The following is a 17,229-nucleotide window of genomic DNA, read 5'->3' as shown; positions in this document are numbered from 1 at the left end:
GCGATTTGGTCATCTCCACGTCATCCCAAAGGCCAACACTCAAGCTAATTGCAGAGCGCAAATTGACACTCCACTCATATGCGAGAGAACTCAATCACTCTCTACGAAGTGGGTCAGATATTGAAGACTTGTCCGCATCCTAGGTAGATTCAGGGGCTAGAAGGGAATAAGACGGGATTCGGCGAGCAAGGGAACACGCGGAATCGCGATGAGAATCGAGAATGCCGATTGAGTCTTGGCCCAGGCACCTTCGCTTAATAGCGTTTGATTAGCCACTCTCAATTCGATAAGGTTTCTTCGAACGTTAGGCCGTGGAAGTTCTACGCGAGACTACTGGTGCATAGAGTGTTCTCATGAATTTCCGCTTATGCAGTGGCTGAAACTATTCGGGTGACAGCCGAGTCTTGGTTCCGGGGTTCTGGCTCTCCAGACTTCTAGACGTCCTGTACCATTTACATTCTCTACAATGCTTATGCAAACTCAAGAATAGCAAACTTAGAATGACAAGACGTCATTTTCACGGACCGGAAGTCGCTCACAAGTCCGCAGCGTCGCATCAGCAAATCATCCCAACTTTTAGCATCATTATTATCTTCTAGGGTTCCCAGGTCAATCCCCTGCCACGGCCTTCTTTCCGCTCCCACTAAATCCATTAGTCAGATATACTACCAAGGAATGCAACTCAATAAACTTTACGTGGCTTCAGTCCACGACTCATGCACCCACGCATTATCTCCATGGATGATACGAGTTTCCCCGTCACAAAACCGCTCAGTTCCCCTGATCTATACAACCTGTGAACCATTCGCGGCCCGTCAAACGGAGACACCGTCTCATCGTGCGCAGCGGAACATCAGCGATTCGCTAGCAGCATCGTAGGCCCGCGATATCCCCTGTTTTGCTCGCAGGTCTAGTCCAACACGGGAATAGCACGCCCTGTGGCGACAAGGCACGTGCATGCCGCCCCCTGGGGAAAATCTTCAATTCCCGTCTTGATCTTGATCAGGAAGTTTGTATCTTTTCAGCTTCAGCTTCGGCTTCATCTCGAACATGGCATACCAACGCGAGTTCGAGATGCAAGCTCTACCGCCATCACCGAAGTCACGAATCCCTATTCTCACTGAGTCGAAAGACTGCGACTCTCCCTCAGCATGGAGTCGTCTCGTCACAAGCTTCTCACGCGCCCCAGCGCGACATTCGGAAAATGATAGCCTCAGCAGCTACAACAGCTATGCCTTTAACGGCCGGCTCTTCAACATGAGCAAAGCAAACTACAACTCCGCCAACACAGCTCTAGCACGGGAACTTAAAAACCGACACTTGCAAATGATTGCGTTTGGGGGATCTATCGGAACAGGTCTTTTTGTCGCGTCGGGTGTTGCGCTGTATCGCGGTGGACCTGTTTCGCTACTGTTGGCGTTTATTGTTATGGGTGCTATGCAGTTTTTTACGATGCAGGCGCTGGGAGAACTGAGTGTTGCGTTTCCGGTGGGAGGGTCGTTTGCGAATTATTCGACGAGGTTTTTGGATCCGAGTTGGGGATTTGCTATGGGTTGGAAGTGAGTGAGAGTGAGTGAGAACAGAAATGAGATAGGGCTGACTTTGGACAGTTATACGCTGCAGTATCTTATTGTGCTGCCGCTGGAGATCATTGCAGGCGCGTTTACGACCAATTATTGGAATCCCAACGCGAGCAAGAGTATCTTCATCGTCCTCTTCTTCATTGTCATCCTCGGAATCAATTTACTCGGAGTAAAAGGTTATGGCGAAGCTGAGTTCATCTTCTCAGCCGTCAAGATCACAGCCATCGTGGGCTTCATGTAACAAACCCCCAAGTCATTCTCTCTCACAATTTCTAACAATCTCAGTCTTCTCGGTATAATCATCAACATCGCAGGATCTCCAGAAGGCGACTACATCGGTTTCACACGCTGGCACAACCCCGGCGCTTTTCACAATGGCTTCAAAGGCTTCGCAAGTGTTTTAGTAACAGCAACGTTCTCCTTCGCCGGAACAGAAATGGTCGGTCTCGCAGCAGCCGAAACGAGTAATCCGAAAAAGTCCCTCCCCGCAGCAGTGAAACAAGTCTTTTGGAGAATTTCTCTCTTTTACATCCTCTCGATTCTACTCATCGGTTTGCTGGTGCCGTATGATGAACCGAGATTACTGGGGGCGAAGTATGGTTCTGATGCTGCCGCTAGCCCGTTCGTTATAGCGATTGAGATGAGCGGCTCGGATGTTTTGCCCGACATTATGAATGCTGTTATTCTTATATCGTTGATCAGTGTTGGGAATACAGCTGTGTATGCATCGTCACGAACGCTGGCGGCGTTGGCGGAACAGTCACTTGCGCCGAAGATGTTTGCGTACATTGATCGAACTGGACGTCCTCTCGTTGCGATTGTTTGCTGCGGTTTGCTAGGTCTACTAGCATTCACCGCTAACTCGAAAATTCACAACGAAATCTTCAACTGGCTCCTTGCGATCAGTGGGCTAAGTACCCTCTTCACTTGGAGTTCTATTTGTATCTGCCACATTCGCTTTCGAAAAGCGTGGAAACTTTCAGGATATAATGTTTCACAACTTGCGTTCCGGTCGCAGGTTGGGGTTTGGGGATCATGGGTTGCACTCGCAGCTTATGGAACTGTTCTGATACTGCAGATCTGGGTTGCCATATCCCCGATTCAACCTGAGGGTGAAGATCCTCTCACAACGCCGGAACGGTTCAAGAATTTCTTTTTGCAGGTCTTGACGATTCCTATTATCTTCTTGTTCTACTTTACGCATAAAACATGGATGGGGACGAAGGTTGTGAGGGATAAGGATATAGATATTAATACGGGCAGACGATACTTGCATGTTTGGAATGAGGAGGAGGAGCAGGCGAGGAGAAAATGGCCGTTATGGAAGAGAGTGTACAATCACTTGTGTTAATATAAAATAGACTAAAATGTCATAATTATTCAGTTCAAAGACGTGAGATATGTAGTTTGCGGTAGTACAATCGTCGTATTGGCGTATTGGGCGTACCAAGGATCGCTCACCAGATGACTCACGGCCGGTCAGCATCAGTGGAGTTGTCGATCAGCCAATCACCAACGTCAATTTAGTTACACCAATGAATTTATCGAGAATTTGGGCTTACCATAAAAAGATGATGATAGCCAACTTCAAGAACTCCACGCAGAGCCTCACGAAAGTCTCCCTCCCCAACGCCTCTCTCATCCCGTCCCAACCGAACTGTCAAACCGCAGCAATGGCCGACCACACATTCTGGCAATATCTCCGCCTCAAAGCAATCGTCACAATAATCCGTCTCATAAACTACATCTTCACGCGTCCTCACTTCACACCCTCCCCAACATGCATCCGCAAATTCATCCGCATTCCATCCCGCGATCTTAACCGCTTCATCAACGCATGGATCTACTACCCAAACAACTACACCAATACTCGAAAATACGGTCTTGTGATCAATTGGCACGGCGGCGCTTACACCCTCCCAAATCTCGGCATGGACCATGAATTCTGCGAGAAAATGGCCACCGAGAACAATGTCCTTGTTCTGGATGCTGATTACCGCAAAGCACCTGAATATCCTCTTCCTGGGGCCGTTGAAGACGCTGAAGATACTCTAAGATGGGTTGAGAGTCAGGGAGGAATGTTCGATCTTGACAGAGTTGCGTTGTCCGGGTTTAGTTCTGGAGGAAACCTGGCGCTTGTCGCATCATCTGAACTGAGGCGTGAGTTCAAGATGAACATTAGAGCGGTGTATGCTTTTTATCCTGGTGTTGACTTCACTATCCCACCGGAGAAGAAGACGGTTCCGGAACCCATTCGTCCCATCCCAGTATCTTTTCAGCATCTTCTCACTGAAGCGTATGTTCCGAGGGTTGAAGATCGCAAGTCACCCAAGGCATCGCCCATGTACGCCAAAGCAAAGTCTTTTCCGGAGCATCTTATGCTTGTTGCTTGCTCTGGGGATATATTTACACCTGAGATCGAAGTGTTTGCGGAGAAATTGGAGCGTGCTGGTCGTGATGTTGAGGTTGTCGGGATCGAGGGGGCTCATGGATGCGATAAGACTACGAACCCGAGACTGTTCAGAGCTGGGGCGAGAGATTTGGCGTATTCTAAAGTGGTGCAGAGTTTACAGGATATTATGCAAAATATCCTCTAGAGTGGTGAAGGGCTGAGGTACACGACAATTTACTTTGAGAACACAAGAGATGGCGGCAAAGATCTGTTGTAATCGTTATGATCGATAGCACTACACTCTATAATTATAAATCTATGAACACAGCGAAATTTCTTGACCTGAGGACGGTCAGTCCTGGACTAGTAGATGGGCAACCCCATCATCACAGCGTTGAGGGGGCTCTTGGTATTATCGTGGCTAAACTTGGGCGTCAAGGCGGCATGCGGGATTGTCTAGCGGAGGCAAGAAAACTTGAACCCTTGACCCTAAGCGATGAAGAGATTGAGGTAAGTTTAGTATAACTTAGTCATATAGATTACTTATTTTGATAGCTTAATTTGTGAGGTTTTCATCACCAACCAACTTGAGCCATCTTCAGGTACGCGAAACCTTCGGCCTGTTAGACTTCAACTCCAGCGTATAACATCACGAGCAGCAGTCTCTTTTCCAAATTCTATCATACATGAGTTAACCAACAAACCTTTTATCCAAGTATATATGTCAAGATCTGTTATATGCGTGGATCTGTTGAACTTGCACCTTGACACCCACCATGGGAGACCCCATGGACTATAGACAAGAGGGCGGCCCACCACCACTTTTCAACACAAGCGAGAGCAGTAACGAGTACATGAAGGCCCTTCCCGGGTAAGGTTTCATAATTCTTTAATACTGTTTCCTTTTGCTGATTTGCGAAACAGAATGCTTGAGACCGGAGAGTTTTCCGACTTGACCATCATCTGCGGCAACAATCGGTATCGAGTGCACAGAAACATCCTTTGCGCTCGGTCCAAATTCTTCAAGGCCGCTTGCAGTGGGATCTACAAGGTAATATAACTAACAGCACTATTTTTGGACCGTGAATTGGGGGACTTACAGTGTATCACAGGAATCAGATGGAGAGATCAACCTCCCGGACGATGATCCCGCTGCAGTACAAAAAATGATTGGTTATCTTTACAACATCGACTATACCCCCACAACAACGCAGATGCCGGACTATCAGGACGACGTAGAGGCAGAGCTTTCGGATACAGAATATGACGCTGAGACACGGTATCGCATGAGACTCTTTGGAGCAGAATTCATCGAACGAAAAAGAATAAAACAGCTCAAGGAGCGTGAATGGGGAGGCTGGAAGGTCGACGAACCTCCTCTTGCATCACAGCTCTGCCTACATGCAAAGGTGTATGCGCTAGGGGAGAAATACGGACTACAGGGTCTGAAGAAGACAGCCAAGGGCAAGTTTGAGAGTGAAATCGAGAGCGGCACTGTTGGGATCGACGACTTTGCGGAAGCGGCTGAGGAGGTGTATACTTCGACGATCAGTGATGATAGGGGGTTAAGGGATGTGGTTGTTAAGATAATTGAGCAGGATATCTTGTTGTTGGATCATGTGGCGGTGCAAAAAGCCATGCGGGCTACAAACCTAGCTTTGGATGTTCTTTTGTATATGTCACAAGGGATGAGGAGTCTGGCAAGGTTCAAAATTACACCCGAGACCATGGGCCTGAGAATCTGGGGCTCTTGACTAGACTAAGTGCTGGTCTGGTTCAGCTAATATACACCCCTCCCGTAGGCTGCATCTTCAAGACTCGTCCTTCCCCTCACCGAATTATCCCGCACGTAGCTCATAACCAAATCGTAAGCCAAGTCCTCTTCCTTGAGGAACTCTTTCACATCCTCCCTCTCAAAAAGGCTTGTCTTCGGTTTCAGCATTCTGACCACAGCATCGCGCAGGGGACGATCTCCTTCCGCAGTTGAGATGTATGCTTCCTTCATCACCTGTATGAAGTCCCCAATGCCGTTGCCACCACGAACTTTGAAGTCATCTTCACCCTCGGATTCAAATCTACTAACAGCGAGAGCCTTGAGGCCGTCGATGCCGTATTTTTCGCCTAGCGCATAGACTTTGTAGTGAACACGGAGATTTACATAAGGAATGATAGAATCGCCAGACGCTGGTCGTTGTGGAGGAGGGGCAGGGGCAGTCTGTGGTGGCCATGCGCGAAAAAGATTGATGCCAGAAGAGTCGCCACTGAAAGAATGACGAGTACTTCGACATGGCGCTGTTGAAGGCATGGGAGTAACCATAGAAAACCATTGATCTTCCGGAGCTAGGCTTGGTACCTGTGGGATTGTGTACGTTTGATGATAGAGGTACTGGATCATCATGCGCACAGCAAAGGGGTCATCATCAGGCAAGTTGATCTCACCTGTCTGAGTTTCCTGTACCAAGTAAGTAAAACAAACGTGGCAATGATGCAATGCAATATTACCGTGAAGCCAATGTTGCAGGCTGTTTTGAAGAAGAGGGATCGTGGGCACACGATTGCTTTGTGGACTTTGTGGCGCTTCTCGCCACAGATGATAACGAGGTCGGAATAGTCACCGGTTTTGAGGAGGCTAAGCTGTATATCAGCATAGGAGCGTGAAAGGTGTGATTGAAAATACTCACTTTCCGAGTGCTTTTCTCTGATCGTCGGAGTGGTCATAGACCGCAACGCCCTGAGGGGGCATGGTGGGTAGAGAGCACTTGTTCTTCTTGCTACGCAACTGGAATCTCAGGAGCTTTGGCTCGCAGGTGCTGTCAGAGGTATTGACTAATCACGGAGAGGTCCACACACTCATCAGATGATAAGAAGGATGTTGGAAGATGGAGAGTGAGAAGGAAGAGGCACAGCTTTTATAGCGGACGTGTTTGTTCGTCGTCAGGCAGTGAAGGCGAAAAGAAACAGTCAATGTCACTGCCTAACCAAAATCACGATTCTTTGTCGCTGTTTGACTTGGTTGTTATGTTTGTAGAAGAAGAAATCTTAGGCAGCATCCGAGTTTCGACAAAAGTGTGGGTGAATTTGGACTATGAATCATGAACTGGCCAAACTGTATGGATTGCACAATCTTGATCGGTTTTATGGCAATACATCTTGATAGTTTGCACTGGGCATGGCCAGTATAGCAAACAGCTCCTATTCAGTGAAGAAAGACTTCGTTCAGACTGTGTCGCTGCCTTGAAGAAGTGGGATCGTGGGCAAACGGTTGCTTTGTGAACGCGATATTCGTCCTCGCCGCGCGCAATGACTAGATCGGAGTACTCACCGGTCTTGAGGAGGCTGAGGAGCAGTTAGTAGCTGGATCTTGCGTGAATACAGTGATACTTACTCTGCGAGAGCTTTGCTCTGAGCGCCCGCATGGTCGTTGAGCTCGGCGCTCTGAGGAGCCATGGTGGCTGAGATGCCCGACGGTGAGGAATGAAAAGATGTTGTTGAAAGATGATAAAGAAGACTTGTGGTGGTGGAGCGGTTATGTGTTTGCGTGTAGGCAGTGACGGTGACTGCAAACGCGGAGTGCTGACCAGGTTACACAATAACAATAACGCTCCACTGCTTGATCAAACGAATGAGTGATGGCACTGGCTGTTTGCCATGCCAAGTAACAGCAGGTGGCGGACACTGCTTGTCATAAGTCGATGCCCTTTGCTTTTGGGTGTTGTCCCTGTCTGTCTGAGCAACTTCACCTACGGATTTCTTCAGGACATAACTGTTTCTCTCTAGTTTGGTCAGTAGGTCGAATAAGGGAGATAGGTAACAGCTGGTATCCTTCTCCTCCACTCATCATCTGCCTCCCCCAGCCGCGTCAAGGGCGTTGGCAAATTTCCTCCCAAACACCACATGCTCTCGCATCCCGTCGGCGTAGTAATCTTTAACCAGAAACTCAACGGGGATAGCCTTTGACCAACCTGTTTTACGCCATCCTACACCTGTAATTTTACCGATCACCTTCCCACGCATTTTTACTCCGCTGCTACAGCTATGAGTGTGACTAGGCTCATCAGGGTCCAGCTCCTGAATATCCAGACCGAGTTGTTTCGCCGTCGTTACTGACATGTAATTGAAGAAAACGGATGGATCAATCTTCGCAGCCTTCGTTGGAATGGCTGTCCCCTTGTTTGCTGGGTTGATTATATACCCTTGAGTGGCCCGGACGATTCCCCCACGCGACTCACTCTCGCGTGCTGAGGTATCTATCCTCAGTGGTTTAGGCACCTCCAGACTATCGGGGCTTTGGGGAGTAGGAGGCGTGTCCGGTGTCTGTGACGATGGTGATGGAACAGCTGAGTGAGGCCTGGAAGACTGTGCGCTGTTGGAGGTTCGTTGCGATGACTCTGATGGGGCTCTGCGAGGGACTGAAGGGTTGTGAGACCTGGGAGAGTGTAAGCCCGAGAAGGTTCGTGGAGTCCGAGTTGGTGCAGCTGAGTTAGAATTCCTGCTCATGGCCGACCGCCCGGATGAGTTCCTACTTGTCCTCCGTGGCACCTCAATTTCCTCATCATCGTCAAGAACAAGAACAAAAACAGTTGATGTCTCACTACCCGGCGGACTCGGAAATGTCTCTTCTGAGATAGTTGATCTTCGACTAGTCGGTGCTCTTTTAGGTCGGGGTGCCGAACCAGTTCGTCGTACACTCTGCGCCAAGCGAAGAAGTGGTTTCGTTACAGCTTCAAAGTCTGACTGGCCATTCATACTTCGCTGTTGCTCCTGCATTATACTGTGATACTGTTTCTCGACCATTTTTAACTGACTACGCAAGGATTCCCTTATCTGCGTTAGACGTTTTGTTGCTCAAAAGAGGCGAGGCCTATACTTACATCTCTTGCTCCAGACACTGCGCAACCTCGCCGGAGGATTTGTTGAGAATATACTGATTGATCTCTAGTCTGATGATGGGACACACAAGAGAGAGACAAGCCGTTACGAGCTGCATCTCAGGAAATAATGATTCAACCTCCATGTGTTTCCGCAGAATCCAGTCGATCTTGTTGATGATCTTGAATCGCTTCTTCTTATCGCTGAGGTCGCGAGCTGTGTCCCTCATTTGCTTGCTAATTGATTCTGTGCCAGACACAATCATTTCCATGGACTTGTTGTCGATAATATACTGTAGGACTTTTGAAGGTGCGTGCTGCATTTTCTCAAGCGTTGATGAGTGGCCTTTGAGCTCTTGTAATGCAACGTCGATACTAGTAGCCGATGCCTGGATTCGAATGGCCATTCTGCGAATTTCTGTGGCGACATGGCCGTCGTCGGAGGTGATTCCTCTGAGGGATCTGACGAACTTGGCTGTTGGTCTTATCAATCCAACGATGGTGGCAACGCTGGCGAATGCACCAAGCGGTTCCATGCTGGGCAGTGAACGACGCAAAAGGAGAAAAGATAAGTCTGGACAAGGTTAAAGAGTAGAGAAATGGTTGGACTACAGCAAATTATTTTATGTCCAGCCATTTAATACGTCTTTCTATGCCTTGCCGTACAATTCCCCTTCTCATTTGAGACTACATCACAGCCTGCTTCATAGGTGACATTATCGATGCACTCCTACGAGTGTGTGTGCTCGGATTTCTACTTTCGGCTGATAGTCAGCTCATGAATCAGTCAACGATTGACACGTCAAGCTGCACAATTGTCACAATCTGGAACCAACAGCATAGCCTGGTTTCCATCACCCCGCCTCAATCAGTTGCCTTACCTAGGGAGGCAAGAAAACTTAAGACCTCTCTATTCTAAATGACAAAAGCATTTAGGAAAATTTAGTATAGAGTTAGTGGACCTTGGACTAGTTACTTTTGGCACCATACCTCAATATGAGAAGTTTTCTTGCTCCTTGAGGCTTACTCACAGCGTGCCCAGACAGGTCAAGAGTCTGGAGGCGGCGGGTGCAGCTGCACATCACACGGTATCCAGACTCAGTATTGAGCTATCATTGGCCGATTTATCAGTCCAGAAACGGTATGCATGGCGGGAGGCTTTCACAACGTTCCAACGGATATCGCGAGGGAGGCTTGGAGATGGCTGTCGTCCAGTGCACCTTGGCAGTGATGAATTCACAATGACTTGCATTTCAAAACCACAAACAACTATCTAATCAGTAGAACTTCACCCAAAAGCACAAGACACAGACCAAAGAACGATGCAGTGAATCAAAGAAACAATCTCACCATCGCTGATAAATCCGCTGACTAATCCCTTCTTACCCCGGAACATCAAAACCCCGATCCCTTGACATCATCCTCAACTCACCCTCGAAAGCTCACGCCCATCACAAAATTTCCTCAGCCATGGCAAAGGCAGAGCTTGGATTGAAGATTGGCTTCTACGCCTATCCCATCGTCCTCTTCGTCACGCTCCTTGGCGTTCAGTCCGCTCAGTTCTACACAAGTCGCCATGGCACGACGACGCGTAAAGTCGCGTTGGACAATGACTTGAAACAACATGTTGACAAGATTCGAAAATTTTACGCGAGGTGTATTTGGGTTCTTCAGGTCATACTCTCGGGATTGTTGATTGCGAGTGTTGGGTATGCTACGAGGGAGGTTTTTGCGGATCAGGATGATGTGAAGGGCAGTGTTGTCTTTTCGTTTAGTGCATATCTCGTACGTTCCCCTTCCTCTCACAAGAAGTATAACTAACCAATTCCAGGCGTCCTTTGTTGGTGTTTTATTATACTACGTCGCCGGTCTTCTCCCAGACCCTGAAGGACCGTGGAATCCGAACGCCGCTCACCTTTCAGCATGGTGCGTCGGTGCTCTTGCAGAGATTGTCATCGCAGCAGCTCTTTCAGCCGTTGAGCCGAAACTTCGAGTATCACCTGGCTTTGTCGACACTCTCAACATCCTTGGAGCTGCCAGGGTTTTTGTGTTGGCTTTGATGATCGGAGCGTTGAGTTTGAGGGAGTATAAGACTAAGTCTCTTGAGCCGAAGTCTTTGCCGGAGGAGAGACAGGGACTTCTTGAGAATGGGAATGGGGCGGCGGAGGGGTATGGAAGTGTTCAACCTACGGCTGCTGAGCCGAGAAGGACGCAGGTTTCTGGAACTGGATGGTTGGATTACTTTGCTGGATTCCGAGTCTTGTTCCCCTACCTCTGGTAAGTCCCTTCACTGATGCAATACTCATTCACTGACAATCGCAGGCCAAAGGGTTCACCCGTCTACCAAGCCATCGTACTAATCTGCATCATCCTCCTCATCTGCCAACGCACCGTCAACGTCCTAGCTCCCCTCCAACTCGGCAATCTCGTCGACAGCCTCGGCGAAGGCAAACTTCCCTATCGAGAAATCATCCTCTACGTCGTATACCGCGCCCTCCAAGGCAACCAAGGCGTTCTCGGCGCCGCCCGATCCCTCCTCTGGCTCCCCGTATCCCAATCGCTCTTCCGCCGTCTCTCCTCCGCTGCTTTCGAACACGTCCTCGGTTTATCCCTCGAATTCCACCTCAACAAAAAAGTCGGCGAAGTCACCAGCGCCTTGAGCCGTGGTGCTTCAATCAACACCTTTCTTGAAAGTTTCTGCTTCCAGGTTTTTCCCATGGTGTTTGACATTTTCGTCGCTGGTGTGATCTTTTTCGTGAAATACGATGCTTTTTACACCATTATTGTGTTCTTTATAATGTGGTCTTACATCTTTTTAACGATCTACGTCGCCAAGTATCGGGGAAAACAACGAAGGGACATGACCATCAAGACCCGCGAGATGGAAGCTGTCAAGACGGATGCTATAGTCGCTTATGAAACTGTTCAGCACAATTGTGCTGTTGCGCGTGAGACGGCACGGTTCAGAGAGCATGTTACTGTTTTTCAGCGGGCGGAGAGATTGGTGCAGTGGTCCTTGAACGGGCTGAATCTCACGCAGAGTTCGATTTTCACGTTGGGAACGGCGTTGCTTGTTTCGGTGTCGGCGTATAAGATTTCGATTGGGGAGCAGACTGTTGGTGAGTTTGTGAGTTTGATCAATTACTTTGTTCAGCTTCAGGGTCCTTTGAACTTTTTTGGGACATATTATACTATGCTTCAGAATAACCTTATTGAAGCTGAACGGCTGCTTGATATCGTGAGTCTCCCCTCCTCTTCTGCAATACAGCGATACTAACGGAAATAGTTCAAAGAAACACCTGGCGTGGTTGAGAAACCCGATGCTATCCAGTTGCCCTCACCCAAGGGTGAAGTCTCCTTCAACGATGTCAAGTTCGCATATCACATTAAGAAAGGCGATCCTGTTCTCGACGGCATCAACTTCACAGTCGCTCCAGGCACAAAGACTGCGATTGTTGGAGAATCAGGTAGTGGAAAGTCGACCTCTCTCAAACTCCTCTTCCGCTTTTACGACGTCACGGATGGCTCCATCACCATTGACGGTCACGACCTTCGAGATCTCAAGCTCGAGAGCCTGCGCAGCAACATCGGAGTCGTTCCCCAGGACACGGTTCTGTTCAATGCGACGATCATGTACAATCTTCTTTACGCGAGACCGGATGCGACAGAGGCAGATGTTTATGAAGCATGCAAGGCAGCGAATATTCATGAGCGTATTCTTAACTTTCCGGACGGGTATGAGACGAAGGTTGGAGAGCGAGGATTGAAGTTGTCGGGAGGTGAACGTCAAAGAGTAAGTTACCATCACTGGTGAGCATTGCGGACGTGGTTGACTGACATTTGTAGATTGCCATCGCACGCGCCATTCTCAAAGACGCTCGTATCCTCCTCCTCGACGAAGCCACCGCCTCTCTCGACTCACACACAGAGCGTCAGATCCAAGATGCCCTCGAGCGCGTCACCGAAGGTCGCACAACAATCACCATCGCGTAAGTCTCCCCAAACCCTCTTCGAACATCAATTAACCGTCCAGTCACCGCCTCTCCACCATCACGACATCAGACCAGATCATCGTACTTCACAAGGGCAAGATTGTCGAGCGCGGAACACATAACGAACTACTAGCTCAAGGTGGTCGATACCACGCTATGTGGGAGAAACAAACGACTATTGAGAAGAAGGAGAAGGAGAAGAAGGAGTTGGAGGGTGAGGCGTCGGAGACTGGGTCTCAGTAAGATGATGTGTAGGATATGTAATTTAGAAGGTTGGGAAAGTCATTGCAGCGATTGGCTGTCGAACTGTAAGTTAGAGAGCGTGGCGTGTAAGAAAAGTCATTGTTTATTTGTTGGATCTCGTATCGTGCTTTGCATGAACCGTCCATCTTGAATTGAGAGGCTGGCGTCGCGTCTTACAACACCAAAATTGTGCTACAATACAAACCCCATCAAGAGGGCAATTGAAGATTGACTCGACATCAACCAGAACAGCCCTCAATTCTCAAAACCGCACCAATCGAGAGCTCTGCATACAAAGCTCCCTCAAAACACCAATGACGTGCAAGAAACCTGTCACAACCTCCAATACAGCCTAGCTTCACGGCCCAGCCTACTTTGCGGGGTTATTCTACCCAAAGAATTACGCCGACGTCATCTCACAAATCCCTACCCGGCACGGAACGGTCTGGACCAAGATTAACTTGGACGCGCGTATGTCGGGTGATGAAGTCTCCTGCAGTGTTGCATTGGCTTTGGGGACCGTCAGATTCGGATCTGGGGGACTGGCGAACGCACTGACGTGTCGACATAAGCCACGAGGCTGGCGTGTCATGAATGGGACGGTCAGAACTAAGGCTTCGAGGTCGTGATTGAGCATTGTTGAAGCCGACGAGAAATGGAGTTGCACGATGTCGAAGAATAGACAAGAGAATTGTGAATAAACATCGCTGACATTACAAGTATTATAGTCATATATAATTAACGCATAAACCCTTCTACGTTAGTTTAATAGCATCCTTCGCCTCATCACTAGAAGCCTTCTCAAAAAACCGTCCCCAGCACTTCATCATGAGCAAATTGATCAAATACAACCCTCCACTCAGCCCAATCGCACCGAGCATGTACCAAACCCACGGCCTATCGCCAATCCACATCAACGTCTTCGTATCGCCGTGATGCCACGACGCGCCCTCGTAATCAGTCAAATAAGGTTCAAGCTCGGTCGCATTGATCACCTGCACCGTATTCTCAGGCAGCGAGGGCTGTTCGAGGAGATAGTTCTTCAGCGCCATGGTGAGGAAGAGCGGGCCTGCGGATACCATTACTGCGACGTGCGGGAGGATGTGCGCCCAGGGACGGGTTATGTCGTTGTAGAGTTGGATTCGGGAGAGGGCTTTTGTGAAGGCTGGGTGGTGTGCGGAGGTTATCATCATGTCGTTGGAGACGCCGGTGGGTGTTGTGCTCTTGAAGATGGCGTGGTGCTTGCCGCCTTTGGACTCGATTTGGTGGAGGGGGATTGTCGCGTTGCAGAGCGTGTCCATGTCGAGATAGATACCGCCATAGTGGTGAAGCACGAAATATCGAATGGCATCGGCGCGTTGAATGTTGAAGGGGAATGTGTCCCAGGTGTCGAGGAACCAAGGATACTCTTCCGAAATAAAATCGCGAGCCTTATCGTCCGTCCAGTGCTGCGACAATTAGCATCCATCTCTTCAATTAACCACCAAACCAGGAAAACAAACCTTGTACTCAAACTCGGAGTAAGTATCCCTACAACTCTTCACCAAATCCTTCCAAGCCTCAGGGATAGTCTCATTCGCGCTCGTCTGGTGAAAAATCCTCGGTATCGTCCTCTGCGCGGGCACATCCTCCCCAAACGAGGTATCATTCAGGGGCAACGTTAATCTCGCACCAAACAGCTCCTCATTCCGACGCAGCAGTGTAATAAGCGGATAAAAGGCATTGACGAGGACAGCGACGATGAGGAAATCGATGAGGAGGAGAATCACGGTCGAGCGGCGAAGTCTTGGCAGGCGGAGGTACTTCTTTGGAACAGAGGGCGTCGCCCATTCAAGACGTTCTTCATCGTAGGAGTTTTTTCGTTCGGGACCGAGGATTGGTGAGGACGACATTTTGCACAAGGGATATAATTAAAAAGAAGTAAAAAGGTAGGGAGAGAAAGGACCGGCGAGCGGCTTGGCGTTTTGTGCGCTTTTGAAGGAGTGGAAGATTGTTTTGGGCTGAGATTAAATCTGACGCCTGCCTGCGTGTAAAAAAAGATGATGGATTCCGTTGCGCCGCAGGGACAGTGGCAGTACAGTTGCAGTGCACCAGAAGGGGGGGTGACCCTTTCATTATCAGTGGAGCGGCCCCCCCTAAGAAAAACAAAAGCGAGAACGAAAAATCCGAGGGGGAGTAGGGGGTCCGCGGACGTCGGGATTGGCTGACCGTCACCCCACTTCTGCTCCCTCTGACAATTTCAGCTGGTGCATTTTAGTGCAGGTTTACAGTGGCTTACTGCTGTAGAGTTTCTGTCACCTCCCCCCTTCCAGTCTAAATTTTAGCCTCCGCAGAATGGATCATCTACGTCACAAGCTGATGGTGCAGATGACCAATTAGTACTGGCGCTTCAGGGGCTGCCTCCTAGATTCACAGTCCCAAGTTCCAAGACACGTAATAACACAGCGCTCCAACCCGCCAAGCTTATCCCCCTAACTCATTAACCGCCTAACGCTCTTTTTTTATTCTGCAGCCCAGTGCATTTAGCGGTCGGTAGCTGTGATCAAATCCTGATCCGCAACCCAAACATCCTTGCTTCCCTTGTTTTGACCAGGGAGCAAATCTCTCCCCTTGTCCATTATTCTCCGCGTCTTCCGGAGTTCTTTATTTATCTAACGTAAACTTTTTAACGACTCACCCGACCCAACCTATTTGTTGTAACAATCTTTAAGCTTCTTTTTTATCCTCCTAATACTCTATTTTTTTCGTTCTTTTCTTTACAGTCGGCACATGCCGCGACAGCAGACATCATGGCTCAAGCGCAAACTCAACAGAATGAACAAGATTTGGGTGAGCCGCAGTTTGCCTACCATGCCGTCGTCGAGCCAATCGTACGTATCTCTCTCCCTCGATAAACTCTGTCAACCGTGGAGGTTAATCTTTGTGTGTGCACGTGCAGTTCATCGTCGGTGTCATGATCGCTTCGTGCTACTTCAACCGCCTCCGAAACTTCTCCATCATCCCTTCGTCCAAGAGCGCCGACCAAGGTCTCCTCGGCCAATCGAAGCTGGAGCCATGGGATGAGGAAGACGTGCACGACGAGACTGAGCGTCTCAACCTCTCCGACGCAGCAGCGTCACCGACGGAAACACACCCGCCAAAGAAACGAACGTGCTGCGGTACTGTTGTGCACACGCCCAACTCGAGCCGATACGCGAAATACTGGCACTCGCGCTTCATACAAAAGTTTCCGTTCCTGGTGGAGATGTTCTACTGGGCGGTGAATCTAGGTTTCTACGTCGGTGTCAAGTCGGCGAGTGAGCTTGTCGCCGCCACGGATGGCGTCTGGCAGACTGCTGAGAACCATGGAAAGGCCGTCTTGTGGTTTGAGCACGAGGGCCCATTTAGCTGGATGTTTCCTCTGCGGGAGATTGATGTTCAGAGTTTCTTCAGGAATGATCACCAGACGATGCTGACCATCTTGAACCGCGCCTACTCCCTGATTCACATTCCCGTCACAGTCAGGTTCGTTGTTTTTGTTGCTACTGCCCCTCTCGTGAAAAACATGGCTAACAAGCCTTCAGCTTCCTTGCCTGGTATTACTACGCCGCACCGACGCACGCCCAATTCGCTGAGGCTCGTCGTATGATGACGCTCACAAACCTCTTCAGCTTCGTCGTCTTCACAACATACCCATGCATGCCACCCCGTCTCCTCCCCGAAGAATACGGCTTCTTCGACACCGTCCGCCGCGAAGACGCCGAGTCAATCTACGCCACCAACAAGTTCTTCAACCAACTCGCCGCGTTTCCCTCTCTTCACTTTGGCTACTCTTTCTGCATCGGCACTGTTCTCCTGTACCACTCTGGTCTCTTCCGCCGACGCCTTGCCCCCCGTGAGAAGCGAATGAGCAAGGCGTGGCAGGTGTTCTTTGTGGCGTTGAGCATCCTGTACCCGGCGTTTGTGTTGACTATCATTGTTGCTACGGCGAATCACTACTGGCTTGATGCTCTGGCTGCTACGGGTGTTGTTCTGGTTGCTTGGTTGTCCAACCGTATCTTGCTATGTCTTTTGCCCTTGGAGGATCTGTTCCTCTGGTGTGTCAAACTGGAGAAGCCATTCCCTACAACTGGTAATCGGGGAGGAAAGTAAAATGACACTTAGCATGCTTA

The 17,229-nt window shown here is 49.3% G+C and overlaps 7 protein-coding genes across 7 annotated transcripts; 4 read left to right on the top strand and 3 right to left on the bottom strand.

The window, feature by feature from the left end:
• The first annotated feature begins 758 nt into the window (after positions 1-758).
• Positions 759-4,425, top strand: BKA55DRAFT_626766 (amino acid permease-domain-containing protein). Its single transcript, XM_046196860.1, has 4 exons — positions 759-1,559; positions 1,611-1,820; positions 1,869-2,497; positions 3,255-4,425. The coding sequence occupies exons 1-4, from the start codon at positions 1,051-1,053 to the stop codon at positions 4,178-4,180; spliced, it is 2,274 nt and encodes a 757-aa protein (XP_046042335.1). The 5' UTR covers positions 759-1,050; the 3' UTR covers positions 4,181-4,425.
• A 326-nt stretch (positions 4,426-4,751) lies between these two features.
• BKA55DRAFT_545863 (uncharacterized protein) lies at positions 4,752-5,729 on the top strand (the record flags this gene model as incomplete). The annotated part of the gene is made up of 3 exons (XM_046190855.1): positions 4,752-4,846; positions 4,900-5,026; positions 5,088-5,729. 3 exons carry the CDS (start codon positions 4,752-4,754, stop codon positions 5,727-5,729), a joined length of 864 nt encoding a protein of 287 aa, XP_046042334.1.
• Positions 5,675-6,888, bottom strand: BKA55DRAFT_213341 (uncharacterized protein). The gene is made up of 3 exons (XM_046185172.1): positions 6,657-6,888; positions 6,478-6,604; positions 5,675-6,427 (listed from the first exon to the last, which is right to left on the bottom strand). The coding sequence occupies exons 1-3, from the start codon at positions 6,716-6,718 to the stop codon at positions 5,756-5,758; spliced, it is 861 nt and encodes a 286-aa protein (XP_046042333.1). The 5' UTR covers positions 6,719-6,888; the 3' UTR covers positions 5,675-5,755.
• A 924-nt stretch (positions 6,889-7,812) lies between these two features.
• BKA55DRAFT_697108 (uncharacterized protein) lies at positions 7,813-9,379 on the bottom strand (the record flags this gene model as incomplete). Its single annotated transcript, XM_046200335.1, has 2 exons — positions 7,813-8,794; positions 8,847-9,379. The coding sequence occupies 2 exons, from the start codon at positions 9,377-9,379 to the stop codon at positions 7,813-7,815; spliced, it is 1,515 nt and encodes a 504-aa protein (XP_046042332.1).
• Positions 9,380-10,204: 825 nt separating this feature from the next.
• On the top strand, positions 10,205-13,278 carry BKA55DRAFT_213334 (uncharacterized protein). The gene is made up of 6 exons (XM_046185171.1): positions 10,205-10,628; positions 10,675-11,120; positions 11,166-12,081; positions 12,130-12,636; positions 12,690-12,832; positions 12,877-13,278. Exons 1-6 carry the CDS (start codon positions 10,314-10,316, stop codon positions 13,076-13,078), a joined length of 2,529 nt encoding a protein of 842 aa, XP_046042331.1. The 5' UTR covers positions 10,205-10,313; the 3' UTR covers positions 13,079-13,278.
• Positions 13,279-13,833: 555 nt separating this feature from the next.
• Positions 13,834-14,970, bottom strand: BKA55DRAFT_599249 (nucleotide-diphospho-sugar transferase; the record flags this gene model as incomplete). Its single annotated transcript, XM_046196370.1, has 2 exons — positions 13,834-14,526; positions 14,581-14,970. 2 exons carry the CDS (start codon positions 14,968-14,970, stop codon positions 13,834-13,836), a joined length of 1,083 nt encoding a protein of 360 aa, XP_046042330.1.
• A 924-nt stretch (positions 14,971-15,894) lies between these two features.
• Positions 15,895-17,059, top strand: BKA55DRAFT_479091 (uncharacterized protein; the record flags this gene model as incomplete). The annotated part of the gene is made up of 3 exons (XM_046186188.1): positions 15,895-15,948; positions 16,017-16,582; positions 16,642-17,059. Coding segments are annotated over 3 exons (1,038 nt in total), but the record flags the coding sequence as incomplete, so codon positions are not given.
• Between the last annotated feature and the right edge of the window lie 170 nt (positions 17,060-17,229).

Source organism: Fusarium redolens, assembly GCF_020744475.1.
Source record: "Fusarium redolens strain MPI-CAGE-AT-0023 chromosome Unknown BKA55scaffold_26, whole genome shotgun sequence".
NCBI lineage: Eukaryota > Fungi > Ascomycota > Sordariomycetes > Hypocreales > Nectriaceae > Fusarium > Fusarium redolens.
The sequence above is the reverse complement of the archived record's forward strand: the minus strand, read 5'-3'. Positions and strand labels throughout refer to the sequence as shown.

What these genes read in the sequence shown, in the direction of transcription:
- BKA55DRAFT_626766 (XM_046196860.1), top strand. Translation starts at nt 1,051, where the DNA reads ATGGCATACCAACGCGAGTTCGAGATGCAAGCTCTACCGCCATCACCG. An exon ending in GGATTTGCTATGGGTTGGAA is followed by an intron (nt 1,560 to 1,610) that starts GTGAGTGAGAGT and finishes GACTTTGGACAG; the next exon opens with TTATACGCTGCAGTATCTTA. An exon ending in CCTTGCGATCAGTGGGCTAA is followed by an intron (nt 2,498 to 3,254) that starts GTACCCTCTTCA and finishes GTCAAACCGCAG; the next exon opens with CAATGGCCGACCACACATTC.
- BKA55DRAFT_213341 (XM_046185172.1), bottom strand. Translation starts at nt 6,718, where the DNA reads ATGCCCCCTCAGGGCGTTGCGGTCTATGACCACTCCGACGATCAGAGA. An exon ending in CAGAGAAAAGCACTCGGAAA is followed by an intron (nt 6,605 to 6,656) that starts GTGAGTATTTTC and finishes TATACAGCTTAG; the next exon opens with CCTCCTCAAAACCGGTGACT. An exon ending in CCTGCAACATTGGCTTCACG is followed by an intron (nt 6,428 to 6,477) that starts GTAATATTGCAT and finishes TACTTGGTACAG; the next exon opens with GAAACTCAGACAGGTGAGAT.
- BKA55DRAFT_213334 (XM_046185171.1), top strand. Translation starts at nt 10,314, where the DNA reads ATGGCAAAGGCAGAGCTTGGATTGAAGATTGGCTTCTACGCCTATCCC. An exon ending in GTCTTGTTCCCCTACCTCTG is followed by an intron (nt 11,121 to 11,165) that starts GTAAGTCCCTTC and finishes TGACAATCGCAG; the next exon opens with GCCAAAGGGTTCACCCGTCT. An exon ending in CTGAACGGCTGCTTGATATC is followed by an intron (nt 12,082 to 12,129) that starts GTGAGTCTCCCC and finishes TAACGGAAATAG; the next exon opens with TTCAAAGAAACACCTGGCGT.